The sequence below is a fragment of the Scyliorhinus torazame genome, chromosome 2 (assembly GCF_047496885.1).
Source record: "Scyliorhinus torazame isolate Kashiwa2021f chromosome 2, sScyTor2.1, whole genome shotgun sequence".
Lineage (NCBI taxonomy): Eukaryota > Metazoa > Chordata > Chondrichthyes > Carcharhiniformes > Scyliorhinidae > Scyliorhinus > Scyliorhinus torazame.
Window position 1 is genome coordinate 328,176,812 of NC_092708.1, and position 19,193 is coordinate 328,196,004.

At 47.5% G+C, this 19,193-nt stretch overlaps 1 protein-coding gene across 3 annotated transcripts in view; it reads left to right on the forward strand.

Annotated features, from left to right (window-relative positions):
- The first annotated feature begins 1,110 nt into the window (after nt 1–1,110).
- Nucleotides 1,111–19,193, forward strand: part of trim9 (tripartite motif containing 9) — a 148,411-nt gene continuing 130,328 nt past the window's right edge. For 2 of the 3 annotated variants that reach the window (XM_072489773.1, XM_072489774.1), the window contains exon 1: nt 1,111–2,034. In XM_072489773.1, coding sequence (XP_072345874.1) covers nt 1,258–2,034 — 777 coding nt within the window. In that variant the 5' untranslated portion in view covers nt 1,111–1,257. The remainder of the gene's footprint in view (nt 2,035–19,193) is intronic. The other variant, XM_072489772.1, reaches the window with a different exon arrangement.

Sequence of the window (19,193 nt, forward strand, 5' to 3'; positions counted from 1 at the left end):
ACCCCAGCCCAATCAGCTTCTCTTCAGAGCTGAAATGCTCCACCTCACGCAACATCCTGGTGAATCTCCTCTGCATCTTTTCTTGTACAATCAACGTGACAACTAAACCTGCCCACAGTACTCTAGTTGTGACCTAACAAGTGTCTTATACAGCTCCATCATAACCTCCCTGCTCTTATATTCTATGCCTTGGCTAACAACGGCAAGTACCCCATATGCTTTCTTAACCACTTTATCTACCTCCCCTGCTTCCTTCAGGGGTCTTTGGACATGCACATCAAGGTCCCTCTGGTCTTCTTCACGTCCTAGTGTCCTACCGTTCATTGTGTATTCCCTTGCCTTGTTAGTCCTCCCAAAATGCATCACCTCATACTTTAGGGTTAAATTCCATTTGCCATCTGACCGGTCTGTCTGTCTCATCCTGTAATCTAAGGCATTCCTCTTCACTATTTATCTTACCACCAATTTTTGTATCATCTGCAAATTACTGATCATACCCCCACATTCACGTCCAGTCTTTGAATGATTTCCAGGCAGAGGTAGATTCTTCATAAGCAAGGGGTTGAAATGTTGGGAGAGGGGGCGGTGTAGGCAGGAATATGATATTGAGGTGATAATCGGGTCAGGCGCGGTCTTATTGAAGGGTGGAGCAGGCTGGAGGAGCCGAGTGACCTACTCCCGCTCCTAATTTGTATGTTGGTATGTACATAAGAATTTTTAGATGTTTCGCAATGAAGGAAAACGTTTTGCCCAGGTATGGTTCATTATCAAGAATGGGTGTTACTCTTCTTGAAATCCAACGCAGAGATGAAAATGCTGCAATTGCAATGATAAATGCGCAAAACACTGGGCATGGAATACGCCACCCTGTTAAGTTTCACGCGTATTCTTAAAGCAAATCGAATATTGATCATCATCTAATGTACATTAGCTCGAACTCATGGAAACATTTGCATCCTGCGATCTCTGTTGATGTGAACGGCAAGATGCTTATGTAACTGCACGGTGCCCCCCACCCTTTTGACGAAAGCAGCAGCCCCCACCCCTGTGATTGACAGCCCGGGTTGGAACCTGGCCCGGATGGAGCGGCCAATCGGCACGGCGCGTGCCGGCTCTTTGGGCGGGGGGCGGGATGGACGAGCTGCTGGGAACCCACAGCATCAACATTCACGCAGCATCCAGATTGAGCTCTTTGCTGAATCGAGAAGGAAGGGGGGGGGTCTCCACACAAGCTCTGTCTGCAGCTCACTCCCGGCGATGGAGGAGATGGAAGAAGAGCTGAAATGCCCGGTGTGCGGGGCTTTTTACCGCGAGCCCATCATTCTGCCCTGTTCTCACAACCTGTGCATGGCCTGCGCCCGCAACATCCTGGTGCAGACGCCCGAAGCCGAGTCGCCCCCGAGCCGCGCCTCGGGCTCCGACTATGACTACCTGGACCTGGACAAGATGAGCCTGTACAGCGAGGCGGACAGCGGCTACGGCTCGTACGCCGGCTTTGCCAGCGCCCCCACCACCCCGTGCCAGCGCTCCCCGAACGGGGTGAGGGTCTTCCCGCCCTCGCCGGCCGCGCCCCCCCGAAACTCGTGCATCACCTGCCCGCAGTGCCACCGCAGCCTGATCCTGGACGAGCGGGGGCTGCGCGGCTTCGCCAAGAACCGGGTGCTGGAGGGGATCATCGACCGCTACCAGCAGGGCCGGGCCGTGGCCCTCAAGTGCCAGCTGTGCGAGAAATCGCCCCGGGAGGCCACGGTCATGTGCGAGCAGTGCGACGTCTTCTACTGCGAGGCTTGCCGCCTGCGGTGCCACCCCCCGCGGGGGCCGCTCGTCAAGCACCGCCTGGTGCCGCCGGCCCAGGGCAGGATCTGCCGGAGGCTGAGCCCGCGCAAAATCTCCACCTGCACCGACCACGAGCTGGAGAACCACAGCATGTACTGTGTGAACTGCAAGACTCCCGTCTGCTACCAGTGCCTGGAGGAAGGCAAACACTCCAGCCATGAAGTGAAGGCGCTGGGGGCCATGTGGAAACTTCACAAGGTGAGCATCCAAATGGCAGTAACCACCCACCCCCTCCCAAATCTCCTCCCCGGGTTGCAGCTTCGGGTCATCGAGGTATGCAAAAAAAAATCCACATGAATTTGGTGAGTCCGAATTGGCCATGGTGCCCTCCCATGATCATCCAGCAACATCTTGACACGATTCTCATGTGAGCGACGTGTAGCAAAACCGAGTGACAGAGCAAGCGGATCATTGATTTCCATTTGTAATGCATACATTCTCGGGATTGTCCATCGCCATCAGGAATTATTTTTGCTCCTTGTATCCTAGTTATGTTGCTTTTTTTTTTCTCCCTGTTTGGCGCTTGCTGTCGTCAGCGGCAGGCACGCGCGCCAATAAAACATTTGCTTTTGGTTGTCAGTTTTTCTGTAACCCAGTTGAGCATGTGAAATTAATGAAATGAAAATGAAAATCGCTTATTGTCACAAGTAGGCTTCAAATGAAGTTACTGTGAAAAGCCCCTGGTCGCCACATTCCGGCGCCTGTTCTGAGAGGCCGGTACGGGAATTGAAGCGGTGCTGCTGCCCGTGCAAGCCAGCTCTTTAGCCCACTGTGCTAAACCAGCCCCATAACCAGTGTTGGCTGATTTAGAGACAAAAAAGATTTCTGCTTATTGCCTCCCAAAGAAATGGACCTAATCTGACTTCAAACTCGTGCACTGTAAATTCCATGGACGTCGATCTGTTTGCTGCACGGATTGACCAGTTTGATGCCTTTTTGATGCATCTAGCCAGCTATATAACTTCTACCCATTTCCGTCTTCTACCGACAGCTTTATTATCAGCTTTTGAACAGTACGCTTGAAAGGCAATTTGATTTAAGTGCTGCAGTTGATTGTGCTGCAGGTGGTAGGGGTGTATCTCAATGGCCAGAGAACATCAGTAAAAAAAATAATAGGCACGACTTCACTAATTGGGTCTTTCATTACATTTGACTAAGTCCGTTTTGTTTCAGTTATATCAATAGGAGGCTATTTCAAGGATGGGAATTGGTCCACATCAACAGCATACAAATAAGTTGAGAGAGTGCAGATAAATGAAATCACTCTTCCCTCATTCATCAAATTTACAGTGCAGAAGGAGGCCATTCGGCCCATCGAGTCTGCACCGGCTCTTTGAAAGATCACATCTCCACCCTATCCCCATAACCCAGTAACCCCACCCAACACTAAGGGCAATTTAGCATGGCCAATCCACCTAACCTGCATATCTTTGGACTGTGGGAGGAAACCCACGCACACGTGGGGAGAACGTGCAGTGAACAAAGCCGGGAATCGAACCTGGGACCCTGGAGCTGTGAAGCAATTGTGCTAACCACCATGCTACCGTGCTGCCCTATTCTCTTACCTAATTATTTAAGCTAAGGAAGCTGTTTTAATGTAGAAAGAGGCTTGGTGTATTTTTTTGCCCCTTTTGAGTATTCCATCGTTAACTGCAATTCATGCTCACTACACACAATTTGCACTCTGTCCTCTGGTTACCTAACATTCATGAAATTGGAAGAAATAAATTGCATACCTACAGTTCCACCATCAGCTTTTTACTTGCTGTCAGATTTCAGATGCTTGGTAAAACTGTTAATAGTGTTTGGTTTATTTTATTATCAAGGGAGCTTCTCTTCACACTTTTATTCTTTTTTAAAAAAAAAAGGTTCTGTTCACTACTTTCCTACAAGGTTTAATGTTTTTGTTATTGAAATCTCTGACTCTATTTATGCAATTTAGCAGATGGTCTCATTTCTATTAGTTGCTATTACAAACATGTGCTTGGAACACAGCAAAGAAAGTGTGGTTCTGCTTTCCCAACCCCCTCTGCACCTTCTGACCTGTATTGTTCACAGCCATCAGCTGTAAGCTAATAAGAAGAATCAGATTTTCTTGGTTCATTCTTGGCAGCGCTGTGGAGGTTACTTTCATTCCATCAGCCTCCTGTTGCTATTCATTTCGCACTGTGTAGGATACAAGACAATGGCTCCATAGTATGAGGCAGCTCAGTGTGAGCTGGTTTTGATAAATGTTTCCATTTCAAAGCATTTCTTCCAATTTCAGTACCAGGTATTCCTATTTCACTTTTGCATTCAATCCCAGTTTAAACAATGTTAAAATGTAGTCAAATGATCGGATTGTTTATTAAATATGTCTTTCTGTAGTAAGTTTGGAATTGTTTTAGTGCTGCTAATTTTTATTTATGGGATGTCCGCTTTGCTGGCAAGACTAGCATTGATTGCCTATCCCTGCTGGAAGACGCCCTGGCTCCCATTCATTTGGCATTGGAGACGACCAACAAAACGGTAAAGGCATATGGGATCATGCTAAAAGGCATGGAGATGGCCCTTTCGCGGCATAGTGACCAGATTGTCTCTGGAAGCTGAGATGTCTCTGATAGCTGCTACGAATTAATCACTGAAAGCCAGAGTGAATGATTTGGAGATTTATTCTGGGAGGCAAAGCACCTGGGGCTGGATTCTCTGTAGCCCGATGCCGAAATGGGGATCGGTGATCGGGCGGAGAATGGCTTCTGATGCCGGGGCTGGCGCCAGTTTGATGCCAGTCCACGATGCTCCGCCTCCAAATCGGCATCATCAGGACGCGCACAGCTGCAACGCCATTGGCGCGTCATCAGCCAGCCCGCCCGCAATGCTCTGCCACCGATGGGGTGAGTTCCCGACGGCGCGGGCCACATGTGGTCCCAGCAGTCGGGAACCCGTCATGCCAGCCGCGGATAGTGTCCAGCGCCGCCACACTTGTCCGGGATTCATGTTGCTGCCTGGGGTCTTCTGCTAAGGCTGCAGGGAGTGGTAGGGGGGTGGGCTGTGGGGTTGGGGTGGGTGGGTTAGGGTTTCAGCACAGCTGGAGCCATGGTTCCCAGCACGACCGGTGCTGGCCATCAGCCCTGTGCATGTGCGGCCCGGGACCCAGAGATTCGTTTTCCACGCGATATGTGGCCGTTTCACACACGCCAGTGCTAGGCCCTCACCGGTACTGGAATCGATGAGGGGTTCACACTGATTTTCCCGTCATGAAACTCACGATTCTCCATTCGTGCTGGCACTTAGCCTCAGGAACGGAGAATTCCACCCCTGGATTTTGGGACTGCCAGAGGGGATGGAAGGCCCAACTCCCAGAGTATTTTGCGGAGATGTTTGGGAAGACAGTGGAGAAGGGTGAACCCACATTCCCTCCCGAGTTGGACAGAGCCCACTGGACACGCCAATAGAAGCCTTGTCCTGACGAACCATCATGAAGTTTCATAGCTTCAAAGAAAAAGAGCGGGTCCTGAGATGGGCGAGGGAGGATTGCGACTACAAATTGGAAGGCCAAGCCATCGGGTTTTAGCAGGATGTGGGAGCAGAGCTGGCGAAGAAGGAGGGCTGTGTTCAACAAAGCCAAGTCTGCCCTCTCATCTGGTTTGGGATGGTTTACCTGGCGCAGCTAAACGTGACTTGAAGGAAAAGACTATTATTTTGATGCGTGGGAGAGGCGGATTCCTTTGTTAAGAAGCATGGGCGATTGACATTTTTGGATATTGAGGATGGGCACGTTGATTTGTTTGGGATCCTTACTCCGGTTGCATTTTTCAGTTCTTGTCGGGGTTGAATATGTTGCAAGTTGGGCTTAGGTCTGGAGTTTGGTTTTATATGGGTTTTTGTTCTCACTGTTGTGGAATTATACCGCTCCCTGTTGGAGTACTATGTTTAAAGGAGCTTTTACACTTTGTTCTTTTTTTGTAGTCATTTTTCTTCTCACTAAGTGGGAGCTTCCTTACCAGCCGAAGTTAGCTAACGGAGCGGTGTTGAGGGGTTGACTACAGCTCATTGTGGTAGTTCTCTTTTAGAAAGTGAGCTTTGTGTTTTTGTTTTGTTTGGGATTAGTTTATTAGAATAGGTTTTAGTTTATGTTCGCGTGCTGTTTTCTGTATGCGTATTTGGGCCTGATAGTGTCTGAGGGCGAGGATGAGAGGGTGGGGAGTAGGGGTAGTTTGCTGACGGTGACTGCAGATTTTTCTTTGTTTTAATCTTGTTAGTGGGTTTGACGCACATCTTGGGTGGGCCTGGATACTGTACTTTCTCTGTATCTGTTGGGTAATTCCTCTTGGTGGAAATGGCTGACTCCGAGATTGAGGTGGGGGTGGGAGGCGCCCAACTCATTTGGTCACCTGGAATGTCGGGGGGTTGAATCACCCAATGAAAAGGTAGAGAATATTCATTGAATTTACAGTGCAGAAGGAGGCCATTCGGCCCATCGAGAGCACCGGCTCGTTTTTGCTGGTCTGGTGCTGAGCACAGTGGTGGTTTCAGCATTGCATGTTTGGAGCCAGTGCAGGCAGCACTGTTGGAAGGCATGTTGCTGTGGGTGCCGATATGTGACAAACATAGGGTTTGTGTCGGCGGGACTGGATGAGAGGTTCCGGGTGGGTGGTGGCAGGTGGTGATAGAGTACTTCAGGGATTTGTTTATCGGGGACAAGTTTGCTAGCCTAGAATAGTAGGGGACAAATTTTCTGGTCTGGAAGTGTTGGAGGAATTGTATGAGCTGCCTGAAGGGAATGTTTTCCGATACCTGCAGATGAGGATTTTGTGAGGAGAGGGGTGCTGTCCTTCCCGGGCTGCGCCTCCGGTGCTGCAGGACAAGCTGTTGTCGGAGGATGATATTGGGGAGGGAATGTGTCATTTGTGGGGAGTTGATGGAAGGGAGGGTGCCCCGGTGGAGGAGATCAAGCGCAAATGGGAGGAGGAGTTAGATGGGTAGGTGAGGGCCGAGATGTGGAAAGAAGTCCTGCAACGGGTGAGTGCGTCCTCGTCATGTGAGGTTAAGTCTCATGTAGTTTAAGGTGCATAAGGCCCACATGACGTTTGCGAGGATGAGTTGGTTCTTTGCAAGGGTGGAAGAAACGTATGGGTGGGGGGGGGGGGGTTGGTGGATGAGCGACTTAGCCAAATTCTAGTATTTGGAGAAGGTCATGTTCATCTTACGGGGGGGGGGGGGGGGGGGGGCAGAGGAGGGGTTCACCCAGAGATGGAAGCCGTTTAAATTTGGATATAATTTTGGATATGTTTATCGACTCCTTATCCCTGGGTTCGTTGCCCTTTACACTTGCACGGGCCTCTATTTCCTTGATACTCACAAAGGAAATGGACCAGACTGAGTGTGGGTCGTACCGACCTGTTAAATGCGGGTGTCAAGTTACTTATTACTGGCACTGCGGTTGGAGCCGTGCCTCCCAGAGGTGATCTCGGAAGACCAGACCGGCTTAGTTCAGGGCCGACAATTCTCGGCCAACGTGTGTTCTCTGTTCAATGTTATCCCCCACCTCGGTATCTGAACCAGAGGTGATCGTTTCCCTAGATGCTCAAAAGGCATTTGATGGAGTGGAGTGGGAATATTTCTGAGTTTCTTGGAAGGTTTGGATTTGGACAAAAATTCATATCCTGAATTTGTTTACGTTATAGGGCCCCCACTGCTAATATTCCCACGAATGCTTTGAATTCTGGCTACTTCCCACTGAGTAGGGGCATGTGGCAGGCATGTCCAGTGTCTCTGCCCCGGTTTGCTTTGGCAATAGAATCATTCGCATTGAGATCTTCTATTAAGTGGTGGGATAGGGAGGGGCAGAGCACAGGGTGTCCTTGTCAGTGGATAACTTGCTTCATTATGGGGCACTGACCATTGGAAAGAGCACACAACTTAAGCCCACGCCTCCACCCTATCCTTGTAATCCAATCACCCCATCTAACCTTTTTGGACACTTTAGCATGGCCAATCCACCTAACCTGCACATCTTTGAACTGTGGGAGGAAACCAGAGCACCCGGAGGAAACTCACGCAGTCATGGAGAGGAAGCGCAATCTCCACACAGACAGCCGCCCGAGGCCCGAATTGAACCCGGGTCCGTGGAGCTGTGAGGCAGCAGTGCTAACCACTGTGCCACCATTTCCTTTTTTAAAAGAGCTATTTACTGTCAATTGATAAGGGGTGTCGTTTAGTTATGTGGGGTTAAGTTAATATGTGCTTTTGCTTGTTTGTATTGTTCTTTGATTTTGTAGCTTGGATTAATTGTTTTATATTATTTTGTTTATAATGAAAATTTTCAATAAACATTTAAAATTAAAAGTCCGCACCGCAACAATAACTGTTTGCTTGTTGTAGTGGTTGAAGAGCCTGGGCAGAAACGTTTTGGCTTTTTTAACCAGTTTTCCTGCTGTTTTATACTCTACTGAAATTCATTCAGCCATAATTACTAGACTAGCGCCAAATTACAGCAGTGCCATTTGAACAGGACTTCTGTCTGACAGTTCCAGGGTCCCCGGTTCGATTCCCACTTGGGTCACTGTCTGTGTGGAGTCTGTACGTTCTCCTCATGTCTGCATGGGTTTCCTCCGGGAGCTCTGATTTCCTCCCACTGTCCAAAGACATGCGGGTTAGGTAGATTGGCCATGCTAAATTTCTCTTGGTGACCAAAGGGATTGGGTGGGTTTGCTGGGTTACAGGTATGGGGCAGACGTGTGGGCTTAAGTGGGGTGCTCTTTCCAACCAAGGGCCGGTGCACATTCGATGGGCCGAATGGCCTCCTTCTGCACTGTAAATTCTATGTCTATGGCATTGCCCCATGATCATAAATTGTCGGATCATCTAACTACTGGTTTGTTCAGCTGTATACATAGGGCCCTGGATGTTGCAGATATGCTAGGGCAGTGTTGATTAATACTGCGAGAGAGACTATCTTGGAGTCGTTGTCTCTGTGCCAGGAGTTAAGGTCTTAAAAGCAGAGTCAACATTTTACTGAATTTATTAGAAGGAATGATCCTGTCAGAAAGAAATGCAGTGATGCAAAGTAGAGTTTTGTCATCGGGCAATCAGTCCTCTGAGTCTTCCCTCATTTCCTCACAATTTTTCTTCTACAGTCAGCCAAACTACTGTCCCTTGTACATGACGTTCACTCTTAATTGCACACTATCTTGCATCAGCTCAGCAATCCAAATAGTGTCTCAGAACAGAAGCTGCCGTCTTTATACAGCAGATGGTAACATGCATCTAAACAGATATATCTATCCAACGATCATAACTATCCAATTCTATCTTGTATAACGGCATTTAGTACAGGCTTCAAGATTTGAGCTGATTGGTTCTACAAATATCACGTCTCACCATGTTCTAGGATTAGTTTGGGCCACATGCAATTCCAATATAAACAGCACTTCTGGGGCAGCAGCTTTGCCCTTTTGTTCATAGAATCAGACCGTGGATTCTCATTTTTTTTCTTGTGTTCTATTTGGAATGCGGGGGTGAGGTTCGGGTTTGTATGATGAAGGGATTGTTAGTTGGGGGATCGCTATTTGTTATTGGTTATCTTTTGTTGGGTGTATATTTGATGAAAATATGTAACATTAGAATAAAAATATATTTTTAAAAAATCATAGAAGTTACAGTGCAGAAGGAGGCCATTCAGCCCATCGAGTCTACACCGGCCCTTGGAAAGAGCACCCTACTTAAGCCCACACCCACCCTATCCCCGCAACCAGTAACCCCACCTAACCCTTTTGGACACTAAGGGCAATTTAGCATGGCCAATTCACCTAGCCTGCACATCTTTGGACTGTTGGAGGAAACTGGAGCATCCGGAGGAAACCCACGCAGACACTGGGGGAGAATGTGCAGTCACCCAGGGCTTATGTTTTTTGGCTGAAGAATGATTCTATTGTACTATACAAAATGGATGATAGGGCAATATTTTCAATATAAAGTGTTTATTTTTTCCGCCTCGTAGCATTTTGTGCCTCCCCTTCCCCCAACCAAGTACGAGTTTGGGGTTAGATATAGGGGGAAATCAGCATTTAGGATGTTTGAGTTGGGAGAAGTAATATTTGTTTGTTTTTGAATTTGAGTTTGGCATTGAGAGGTGTGACTGCATTGGGGCAACATTGTATTTCCTTTACCATCTGCCTCCCACTCCTCACCATGTTCCAAATGTTATACCTTATGCGCTTGAATTTTAAATTAACACTTAAAAATGCTTGTAAACCAGGAAATGTCAAATAATGCGTTAAGACCATTCCTAGAGTAAGCATGTTCCTGAGATCTGAATGAAGGCCAGAGAGAATCATGGTGACTCTTTTAAAGCCATGGACACATGATATCATGTTGTACTTTGGGATTACTGACATACACTAGATTCATTTCATAATATGCTCTCTTTCTTTTATGCATCAAATATATTAGTATTGTAATTTGTCCATTTCTTTAATATGCATTTCATGCACTCAAAAGGTTGTTAAACATGGGCAAGTTGCCTTTGGGACTATTGTTTTGCATAGGTAACAGTTCAATGGAGAGTATTCATACGTTTGGTATTGTAATTCCCCATAGGACCAAGGTAGCATTACATTGCCTTTTTAAATGGTCTTAAGCAAGCAATGACAGTTAAGTGGAGAGTATTCATACATTTGGTACTGTAATTGGCCATCAGACCGAGGTAGCATTACATTGCCTTTTTAAATGGTCTTAAGCAAGCAATGACCATCCCAACATGACTGAATCTAATCATCTCCCCTGGACACTCTATGGTATTACCATTGCTGAATTCCCCACAATCAAAGTCCTGCAGGTTACCACTGACCAGAAACAGAACCGGACTCGCCAAATATGTACTGTGGCTCTAACAGGAAGGTCAGAGGCTAGGAAGTCTCTCGCAAGTAACTCACATCCTGACTCCTCCAAGCCTGTCCATCTACAAGGTACAACTTGTATAATGGAATAGTCCGCACTTGACTGAATGGTTGCAACTCCAACATCACTCAAAGCTCAACACCATCCAGGACCAAACAGCCTGCTTGATTGGCACCCCATACACTACCTTAAACATTCACTTGCTCCACCACTGGAATCCGTGGGTGCCATCTACAGTAATGGTAAACTCTTGCTGCAGCAACTCGCCAAGGATCATTTTGCAACAGCATCCAAACTCTGGACCTCTACCCCTGGAAGAACAAGAGCAGGAGATGCATGGGGGGCCACCACCTGCAAGTTCCCCTCCCAAGTTGCATGCTATTCTGATTTCGAAGTATATTGCTATTCCTTCACTGGCACTGGGTCAAAATCGTGGAGCTCCCTTTCTAACAGCACTATGGATGTACCTACAAAACATACACTGTAATGGTTCAAAAAGCTGGGTAATGACCAACTTCTCAAGGGCACTTGGGGATGGACAACAAATACTGGCCTTACCTATGATGCCTCTATCCCATAAACTAATTTGATTTAAAAAAAGAAGTGAAATTTCAGTTGGGGTGCAGGGCATGTAAGGAAATGTCCTTATTTTACATACACCTTTTTGCTTTGTAAACTTGAATTTTGAACAAATTTCAGTCAGCAAGGCTCTAATTGCCCAATAGGTTTCAGTAGTGACCAGTTGAAACATATAATCCAGAAAGAACCAAGATCTGAGTTGATTTTAGTTAATATTCCTCTCAACTTTGGCACCCCTGACTTGGGCTGTTTAAAAATTGGACAGTGTTCCAGTTCTTGATTACCTACTGCGTGTGCAAATTCTGGATGAGGACTTGGTCATGATCCAAGATGGACATTGAATGTTGATGGTTGCCTGTGCATTTTGACAAGGCAGTAGTTAGAAACAGAAGCATGTGGAACTATATTGTAACAATACCTTGGAGGGGAGTGAATAGGGAGGATGATAAAAAGGTCAATTTTAGAAGTCCATCTTGTTGACAACAAAGAATGAATTGCTGCACATAATTTGGTCAGGTTTTGTTTGGGTTTCTTGAGGTCCATACAATTTAAAGCCTTTGTAGTTTGTATTGGTTCGGATTAAGTATTTGGAAATACTTCAGTGTTAATGATCACAATTATAGAGTAGCCATTGAATCAAGGAGTAATTGGAAGGAACCCTAGATTTGGTGGTTACCTTTGGGTTCTAGATCTTTGGGTGGAAGTCAGTCCGGAGGGTCAGAATGTTCCTTATTTCAGAAAGAGGCACTGGGAGCACAGGGCAAAGTCTTGGAACCTGGGATAATTATGTAAATTGGTTTCAGGAACATTGTGAGTAGTTCTGGAATCAAGGAGCTGAACATTGCAGTCTAGGAGTTTGTAACTCGTGCAGCGATGATCTAGGATGTGGAAATGGTGGGTGGAAGTGGAGTTCTGGAATTTGGTATTGGAAGGGGAGGAAGGTGTAGTACCATTGCAAAGGACTAGATTCAGAAGAATGGAACCCATGTAGTCTCTATTCCTTTTATGCTATCCAACCCCAACCCACTTTGCCCTCATTAGCATTCCTCAACCACAGAATTTTTTGTAACCTCACACATGCATTGCTTTCCTCACTGCCAATTCATTCCTTTTTTTATGGCATGGATCTTGTTGCTGGAATGACATTCCCAGTACTCTGTGAAACTGATAGCAACACCTTTTTTAAGAATAATCTTTATTGTCACAAGTAGGCTTACATTGCAATGAAGTTACAGTGAAAAGCCTGCGCCTGTATATGGAGTTAAATGCAAAAATCCAGAAGTTGTCCGCTCTTCCTCCGCATCGCTGTTGAAATTCTCATCTAGAAATCAATTGGAAATCGGTGATAGGATGTAATTTTTTACTTTATTAGTTTTGCTTGAAAAACTTGTTTGTTGACTGAGATATAACTGGATATTTAACAATATACAAAGTCAGAATGAATAATCTCTCTGGCTCTGGAAAACTAATTTTATGGGCCGTAATCTCCAAGTTTACGCAATCTCCAAGCGGGGCAGCACGGTAGCATTGTGGATAGCACAATTGCTTCACAGCTCCAGGGTCCCAGGTTCGATTCCCCGCTGGGTCACTGTCTGTGCGGAGTCTGCACATCCTCCCCGTGTGTGCGTGGGTTTCCTCCGGGTGCTCCGGTTTCCTCCTACAGTCCAAAGATGTGCAGGTTAGGTGGATTGGCCATGATAAATTGCCCTTCGTGTCCAAAATTGCCCTTAGTGTTGGCTGGGGTTACTGGGTTATGGGGATAGGGTGGAGGTGTTGACCTTGGGTAGGGTGCTCTTTCCAAGAGCCGGTGCAGACCCGATGGGCCGAATGGCCTCCTTCTGCACTGTAAATTCTATGAAAGTTCCCCTGCGTCAAATTCAGGGGTTACTCTAGAGATCCACTGGGGAACGCCTCTCGGAACTTCACAGGTAAGGCTTTCGTGACAATTTCCGAGAAGTGCAAACTTTCCCTGGGCAAATGCCCTACATTTGGAACCATCTGAAAAAGTGATTTAGACACACCTTTTCCCTGGCCTATCAGTTTCAATTAATCTTTTAAACTTACCTGGTTCATGCCAGCTAGTGCTATAAAAAAGGGGGCATATCCTCTTCATTTTGATTCTTCTGCACTTTGCTGGGTCCTGGGGCTGGGCCACATCGCCTGTATCAGAACATCAAGTGAGACAAGCTGGAGAAAAAAAATAACGTAACTAATTGGGCATGAAGTGGCAATCTGACCGGGATGTCTGAGGGAGTTCAAGTGCTATATTTGTGAAATGTCAAATTTTTCTTCCATAGGTTCTAAAAAGAAATTTCAGGCTTGTAATATTTGACCGTAATCCCATGAGTATGCACTGATCAGTTGCTTAACTTACTGTAAAATCTTAAACATCAATGATAAGATCTGCTTGATACTTCCCAGTTTGCTTTCTGAGAAATCTTTAAAATGATTAGCTTCTTGGTCTGAATGAATACATAACTTGCTGGAATCTCTACGAGCTGACGTGCATGCTAAACTCCCATCTCCTAAAGGTGAAATCCGCAGCACAGATTGTGTGCATGTTTCTTCAGTACTGCTGTACACTACCGACTGCAAATTTTCAGTCTGTTCTTCTAAGTATTTGTTTAATTTAATGTTTGAAATGGGAGGAAAATCATTGGCAGGTGATGTGAATTTTACAAAAAATCAAAGTGATTCATTAACCCAAGTACCGTAAAAGGTCATCCCGAACTGGTGCTTTCTTTCCACTCTTAATTTCACTCCCATAAACATATATTTTTCAAGCAACTATTTAATTCCCCTTTGGAAAAAAAAAAGTGGAATCCCCAACAATTTCATATTCCAGTCACCATGTGTTTCAAACAAAATCTGGTTTAAGTTGCCTTGTTTGACCAACTGAGCAAGCTATTAATTCAGAACCACTGACAGCTCCCTTGCTGCACTGGGGTTTATTGATCCACACTGCAGATTGTTATGGCCAGTGATGTAATTGTAACAATAGTTCAGATGATATAATATTGCTAACTTTGTGCAGTTGACCAGGGTCTTTGGGAGCTACATTGGTTAAAAAGTCGAATTATGTGGATTTTTTTTTTACCTTCGCCACTAAAGGTCTCCCCTGTTTGTTAGTCTGTAAACAATATGGGCAAGATTCTCAGGCCTCGTTGCACTCGAGCGGGATAAGGCCGGTGACCAGCGGGAGAGGCCGAAAATGAGAACCGCACCAGGTGCCAAGCAGTTTGCGATGCAACCGGCCTGCTCCCGTAGGCGAATCGGGATCTCGCCGTAGCGTGGCGAGAAACCAATTATCACCACTTAAGCCCTATTTCCACACAACTAACGGAGGTGATCCCATATCCAACAGCCTCCTGTGATTCATCGGCCTCCCTAGCAAGTGGTCACGCTGGTGCGATTAGTACCCCTTTTGAAAAACATGTACCTGCCGGAAGGGCTTCTGTGGGGAGCTGAGGAGAGGAGCAGCCATCTTTGCTCACAGGCAAAGAGGCCGGGGGCACTGGGCTTGCTGCCCCAGTGCTCGGGGGACTCCACAGGGGTGGACCGCCATGGGAAGGGAGGAAGGAGTGGCCATGGTGCCTGGCGGGGGGGGAAGGGGGGGGGGCAACATGTGTGGCACCACCATGCCAACCCCTGGTTCAGGTGTACCTGTTCCAGGGGCAATCTTAGCTCATACCCGTCTGCCCCACTGACCACCTATAATCCCCACCGACTGCCGAGGCCTCTGGCCGTGTGGCTGAAGGTTATTGCTAATAGGGAATTGGCTGTCGTGCTTAAGTGAGCACAACACAATCCAAGTGGATTTCCGTGGGTAGGCGGGCCATGTAGCATGTGGGAGTCATTGCCTAGCATCCCGACCACACCTTGATGCCTGGACACTGCTTGAACAGGGGGCAACACCACACGCAGCAGCCAACATCCGAACACCCAGGAAATGGGACACAGCTCTGGGGACATGTCCACGGCCAGAGGATTAGTGAGTGCTCTAGGGAGGGGGGGGGGGGGATGCCTAGAGACATGGGTCAAGAGTTCGGAGATCGGATCGCATTGTGGAAGAAATACTGCTTGTGGTTGAGGGTTTTTAATGTGCCATAGGTGTCGAACAATGCCCCACTCTCCCAATGGTGCTGCCCCACTCTCTCGACCCACCACCACTGTGCACTCAGTGATCCTCAACGTTCTTCGCCTTCCTTGCTGTACCGCTAAATCAAGGTGTGTCCCCTGGATGCACATTTAATGTGGAGGCAGCCAGCTGCTTACTTCGTCCCGTGGCCTTCAATGCCCCTGGTGTCGGAGGGTCCCGGCTCACCTTTCGGCGGTACATGCACGGCTGTGCCGTCCTGTCCCATGTGCTGACTTCGAGATGCGGCCTCATCAGAGGGGTGAAATTCTGAGGAGCTGGTGGCCACCATCCCCACTCCATGGGACAGGTCCGGGTTGGCATCCAGTGCCCTCTCTTCCAGTGCCTGTAGTCCCCTGCGGCTCACCTCGGGATGGAGGGGGAGCTGATTCGAGCCCTGGTTGCCCCTGCATCATTTGGCTTTGCCAGCCATGGCAGCTCCCCGATGTCTGTCTGCACCAAGGTGTTGGTGCCCTTGCTGATGCTCCTCAGTGACCGGGTCATGCACTGCAACACCTCGGCAATGTCCACCTGCCATTGGGACAAGCTCCACAGCGCCTCTGCCATTCCCATCTGAGAGCAGGACATGTCCCGCAACACCTCATCAAGGTCAGACTGGTACTGGATAACATCCCGCAGTGAGGCAGACATACTGCTGAGACCCTCTGCCATGGCTGTCACCGACTGTGCCACACATTGGACACCTTCACTCATGCTGCTGACGTTGTGCACCAGGTCCTCCAGGTGGAGCCCAGTGATCCTCGCCTCTGTGGCGAAATCCAATCTCCGCGTTGATTACCGTTCTGTCCTCGGCCACCCCAGTCACCTCCAGGGCTCGTTCCTCAAAGGTGGTGAGGATTCATATGTCTGGCACCCCTCTGCCAGTCTGGGCCCTCTCCCGGCAATTGTGGGAGGGCTTCTCCTGCGGAGACACAGAGAGGGCATCATTAGCTGCAAGCGTGGTTCACAATGGTGGGAGGAGGGGCAATGAAGGATGGGTGGGGTTAGTTTGAAGGGAGGGTTGCTCGCGTGGGGGGGAACGGTCTCATGGAGGGGGGGGGGGGGGGTGGCGTTGGTGTCAACTCACCCGTGCTGTCCGGTGTAGGTCGTTGACTGTACAAAACTGGAGGTAAGTCAATCCTGGTCACACTCCCCAAACTCACGACTGTCGCCACCTCGTCCCAGATGGCACTCTCTGTGACCCTCTGGAGAACAGGACATCCCTCCTGGCCTCCACTGCATCGAGGAGCCTCCCCAGGTTTGCATTCCTGAATCCTAGGGCCAGCCTTCTTGGCGCCATGGCTCCGATCTGAGTGGGGCTGGCTGTGCAAGTGCTGCTTGACCTTTAGCGGAAGGCTGGCGAGCGCGGGCCCGGCGAGAAACCCGTGCGACCTCGTTAAGTGGACCAATTAATGTTGAATTGGATTGCTGACCTCATCGGGCTGAGCACCTGGAAACTCGTGGCAGTTCCCACTCACTACCACCCTTGGAAATCTTTCTGGATAATCATGCCAAATATCTCAAAACCTAACGGCTGTATTGTCAATAAAACCTTGTACAAAGAGAATATGGCCCAAGGGAGAACTGATTAGTTATTGGTGAGCAGGCAGATTCGAACCCTGGAATAAAAAAAAAAGAATCTGGTTAGATTGGGATATAGGATGCATTGACCCATTTAGAAGATTGTGGGTTGTTTTATTTCGAATGCCGTGCATTGTCTCAGCTGCTGTGGTGGAGTTTGTCACGGCTGTCAAAATGTGAGCAGACTTTTCAAAGCAGGTTGTTGGATCTGGATTGGCCTGAAGCTACCTCAGTGATATCGAAGCTCTGAATACAAATATTTTTTCTTTCAGCTTTGTAGTTAATTGTAGTGTCTCAACCAAGCAGAGAAAAGCTTCAAGGAAGAGTTGCATAATTGTAATAACATTAACATTTGTGGTGGAGGTATGCACCCTACTGAGTGTCTCCTTGATTTGTTTTGTTATGAATTAGTTAAAAAATCCAACACGATGTATCAAAATCATTTGCTAATTTTTATCGACTTAATATAATATTCTGAATGGCAGCTAAGATGTGAATTATCAACAGATGCTTGGTGTTGTTGATGAAATTCTGCATCTTTTTAAAATTCTTTTTATAATGCAGAGCAATCTTGAAACATAGAAAATACAGCACAGAACAGGACCTTCGGCCCACGATGTTGTGCCGAACCTTTGTCCTAGATTAATCATAGATTATTATAGAATTTACAGTGCAGAAGGAGGCCATTCGGCCCATCGAGTCTGCACAGGCTCTTGGAAAGAGCACCCTACCCAAGGTCAACATCTCTACCCTATCCCAGTAACCCCACCCAACACTAAGGGCAATTTTGGACACTAAGGGCAATTTATCATGGCCAATCCACCTAACCTGCACATCTTTGGACTGTGGGAGGAAACCCCCGCACACACTGGGAGGATGTGCAGACTCCGCACAGTGACCCAAGCCGGAATCGAACCTGGGACCCTGGAGCTGTGAAGCAATTGTGCTATCCACAATGCTACCGTGCTGCCCTTAAGAACAAATTAATCTACACTATAGCATTCTACCGTAATCCATGTACCTATCCAATAGCTGCTTGAAGGTCCCAAATGTTTCCGACTCAACTACTTCCACAGGCAGTGCATTCCATGCCCCCACTACTCTCTGGGTAAAGAACCTACCTCTGACATCCCCCCTATATCTTCCACCATTCACCTTAAATTTATGTCCCCTTGTAATGGTTTGTTCCACCCGGGGAAAAAGTCTCTGACTGTCTACTCTATCTATTCCCCTGATCATCTTATAAACCTCTATCAAGTCGCCCCTCATCCTTCTCCGTTCTAATGAGAAAAGGCCTAGCACCCTCAACCTTTCCTCGTAAGACCTACTCTCCATTCCAGGCAACATCGTGGTAAATCTCCTTTGCACCTTTTCCAAAGCTTCCACATCCTTCCTAAAATGAGGCGACCAGAACTGTACACAGTACTCCAAATGTGGCCTTACCAAAGTTTTGTACAGCTGCATCATCACCTCTCGGCTCTTAAATTCAATCCCTCTGTTAATGAACGCTAGCACACCATAGGCCTTCTTCACAGCTCTATCCACTTGAGTGGCAACTTTCAAAGATATATGAACATAGACCCCAAGATCTCTCTGCTCCTCCACATTGCCAAGAACTCTACCGTTAACCCTGTATTCCACATTCATATTTGTCCTTCCAAAATGGACAACCTCACACTTTTCAGGGTTAAACTCCATCTGCCACTTCTCAGCCCAGCTCTGCATCCTATCTATGTCTCTTTGCAGCCGACAACAGCCCTCCTCACTATCCACAACTCTACCAATCTTCGTATCGTCTGCAAATTTACTGACCCACCCTTCAACTCCCTCAACCAAGTCATTAATGAAAATCACAAGCAGCAGAGGACCCAGAACTGATCCCTGTGGGGTACACCACTGGTAACTGGGATCCAGGCTGAATACTTGCCATCCACCACCACTCTCTGACTTCTATCGGTTAGCCAGTTCGTTATCCAACTGGTCAAATTTCCCACTATCCCATGCCTCCTTACTTTCTGCATAAGCCTACCATGGGGAACCTTATCAAATGCCTTACTAAAATCCATGTACACTACATCCACTGCTTTACCTTCATCCACATGCTTGGTTACCTCCTCAAAGAATTCAATAAGACTTGTAAGGCAAAACCTACCCCTCACAAATCCGTGCTGACTATCCCTAA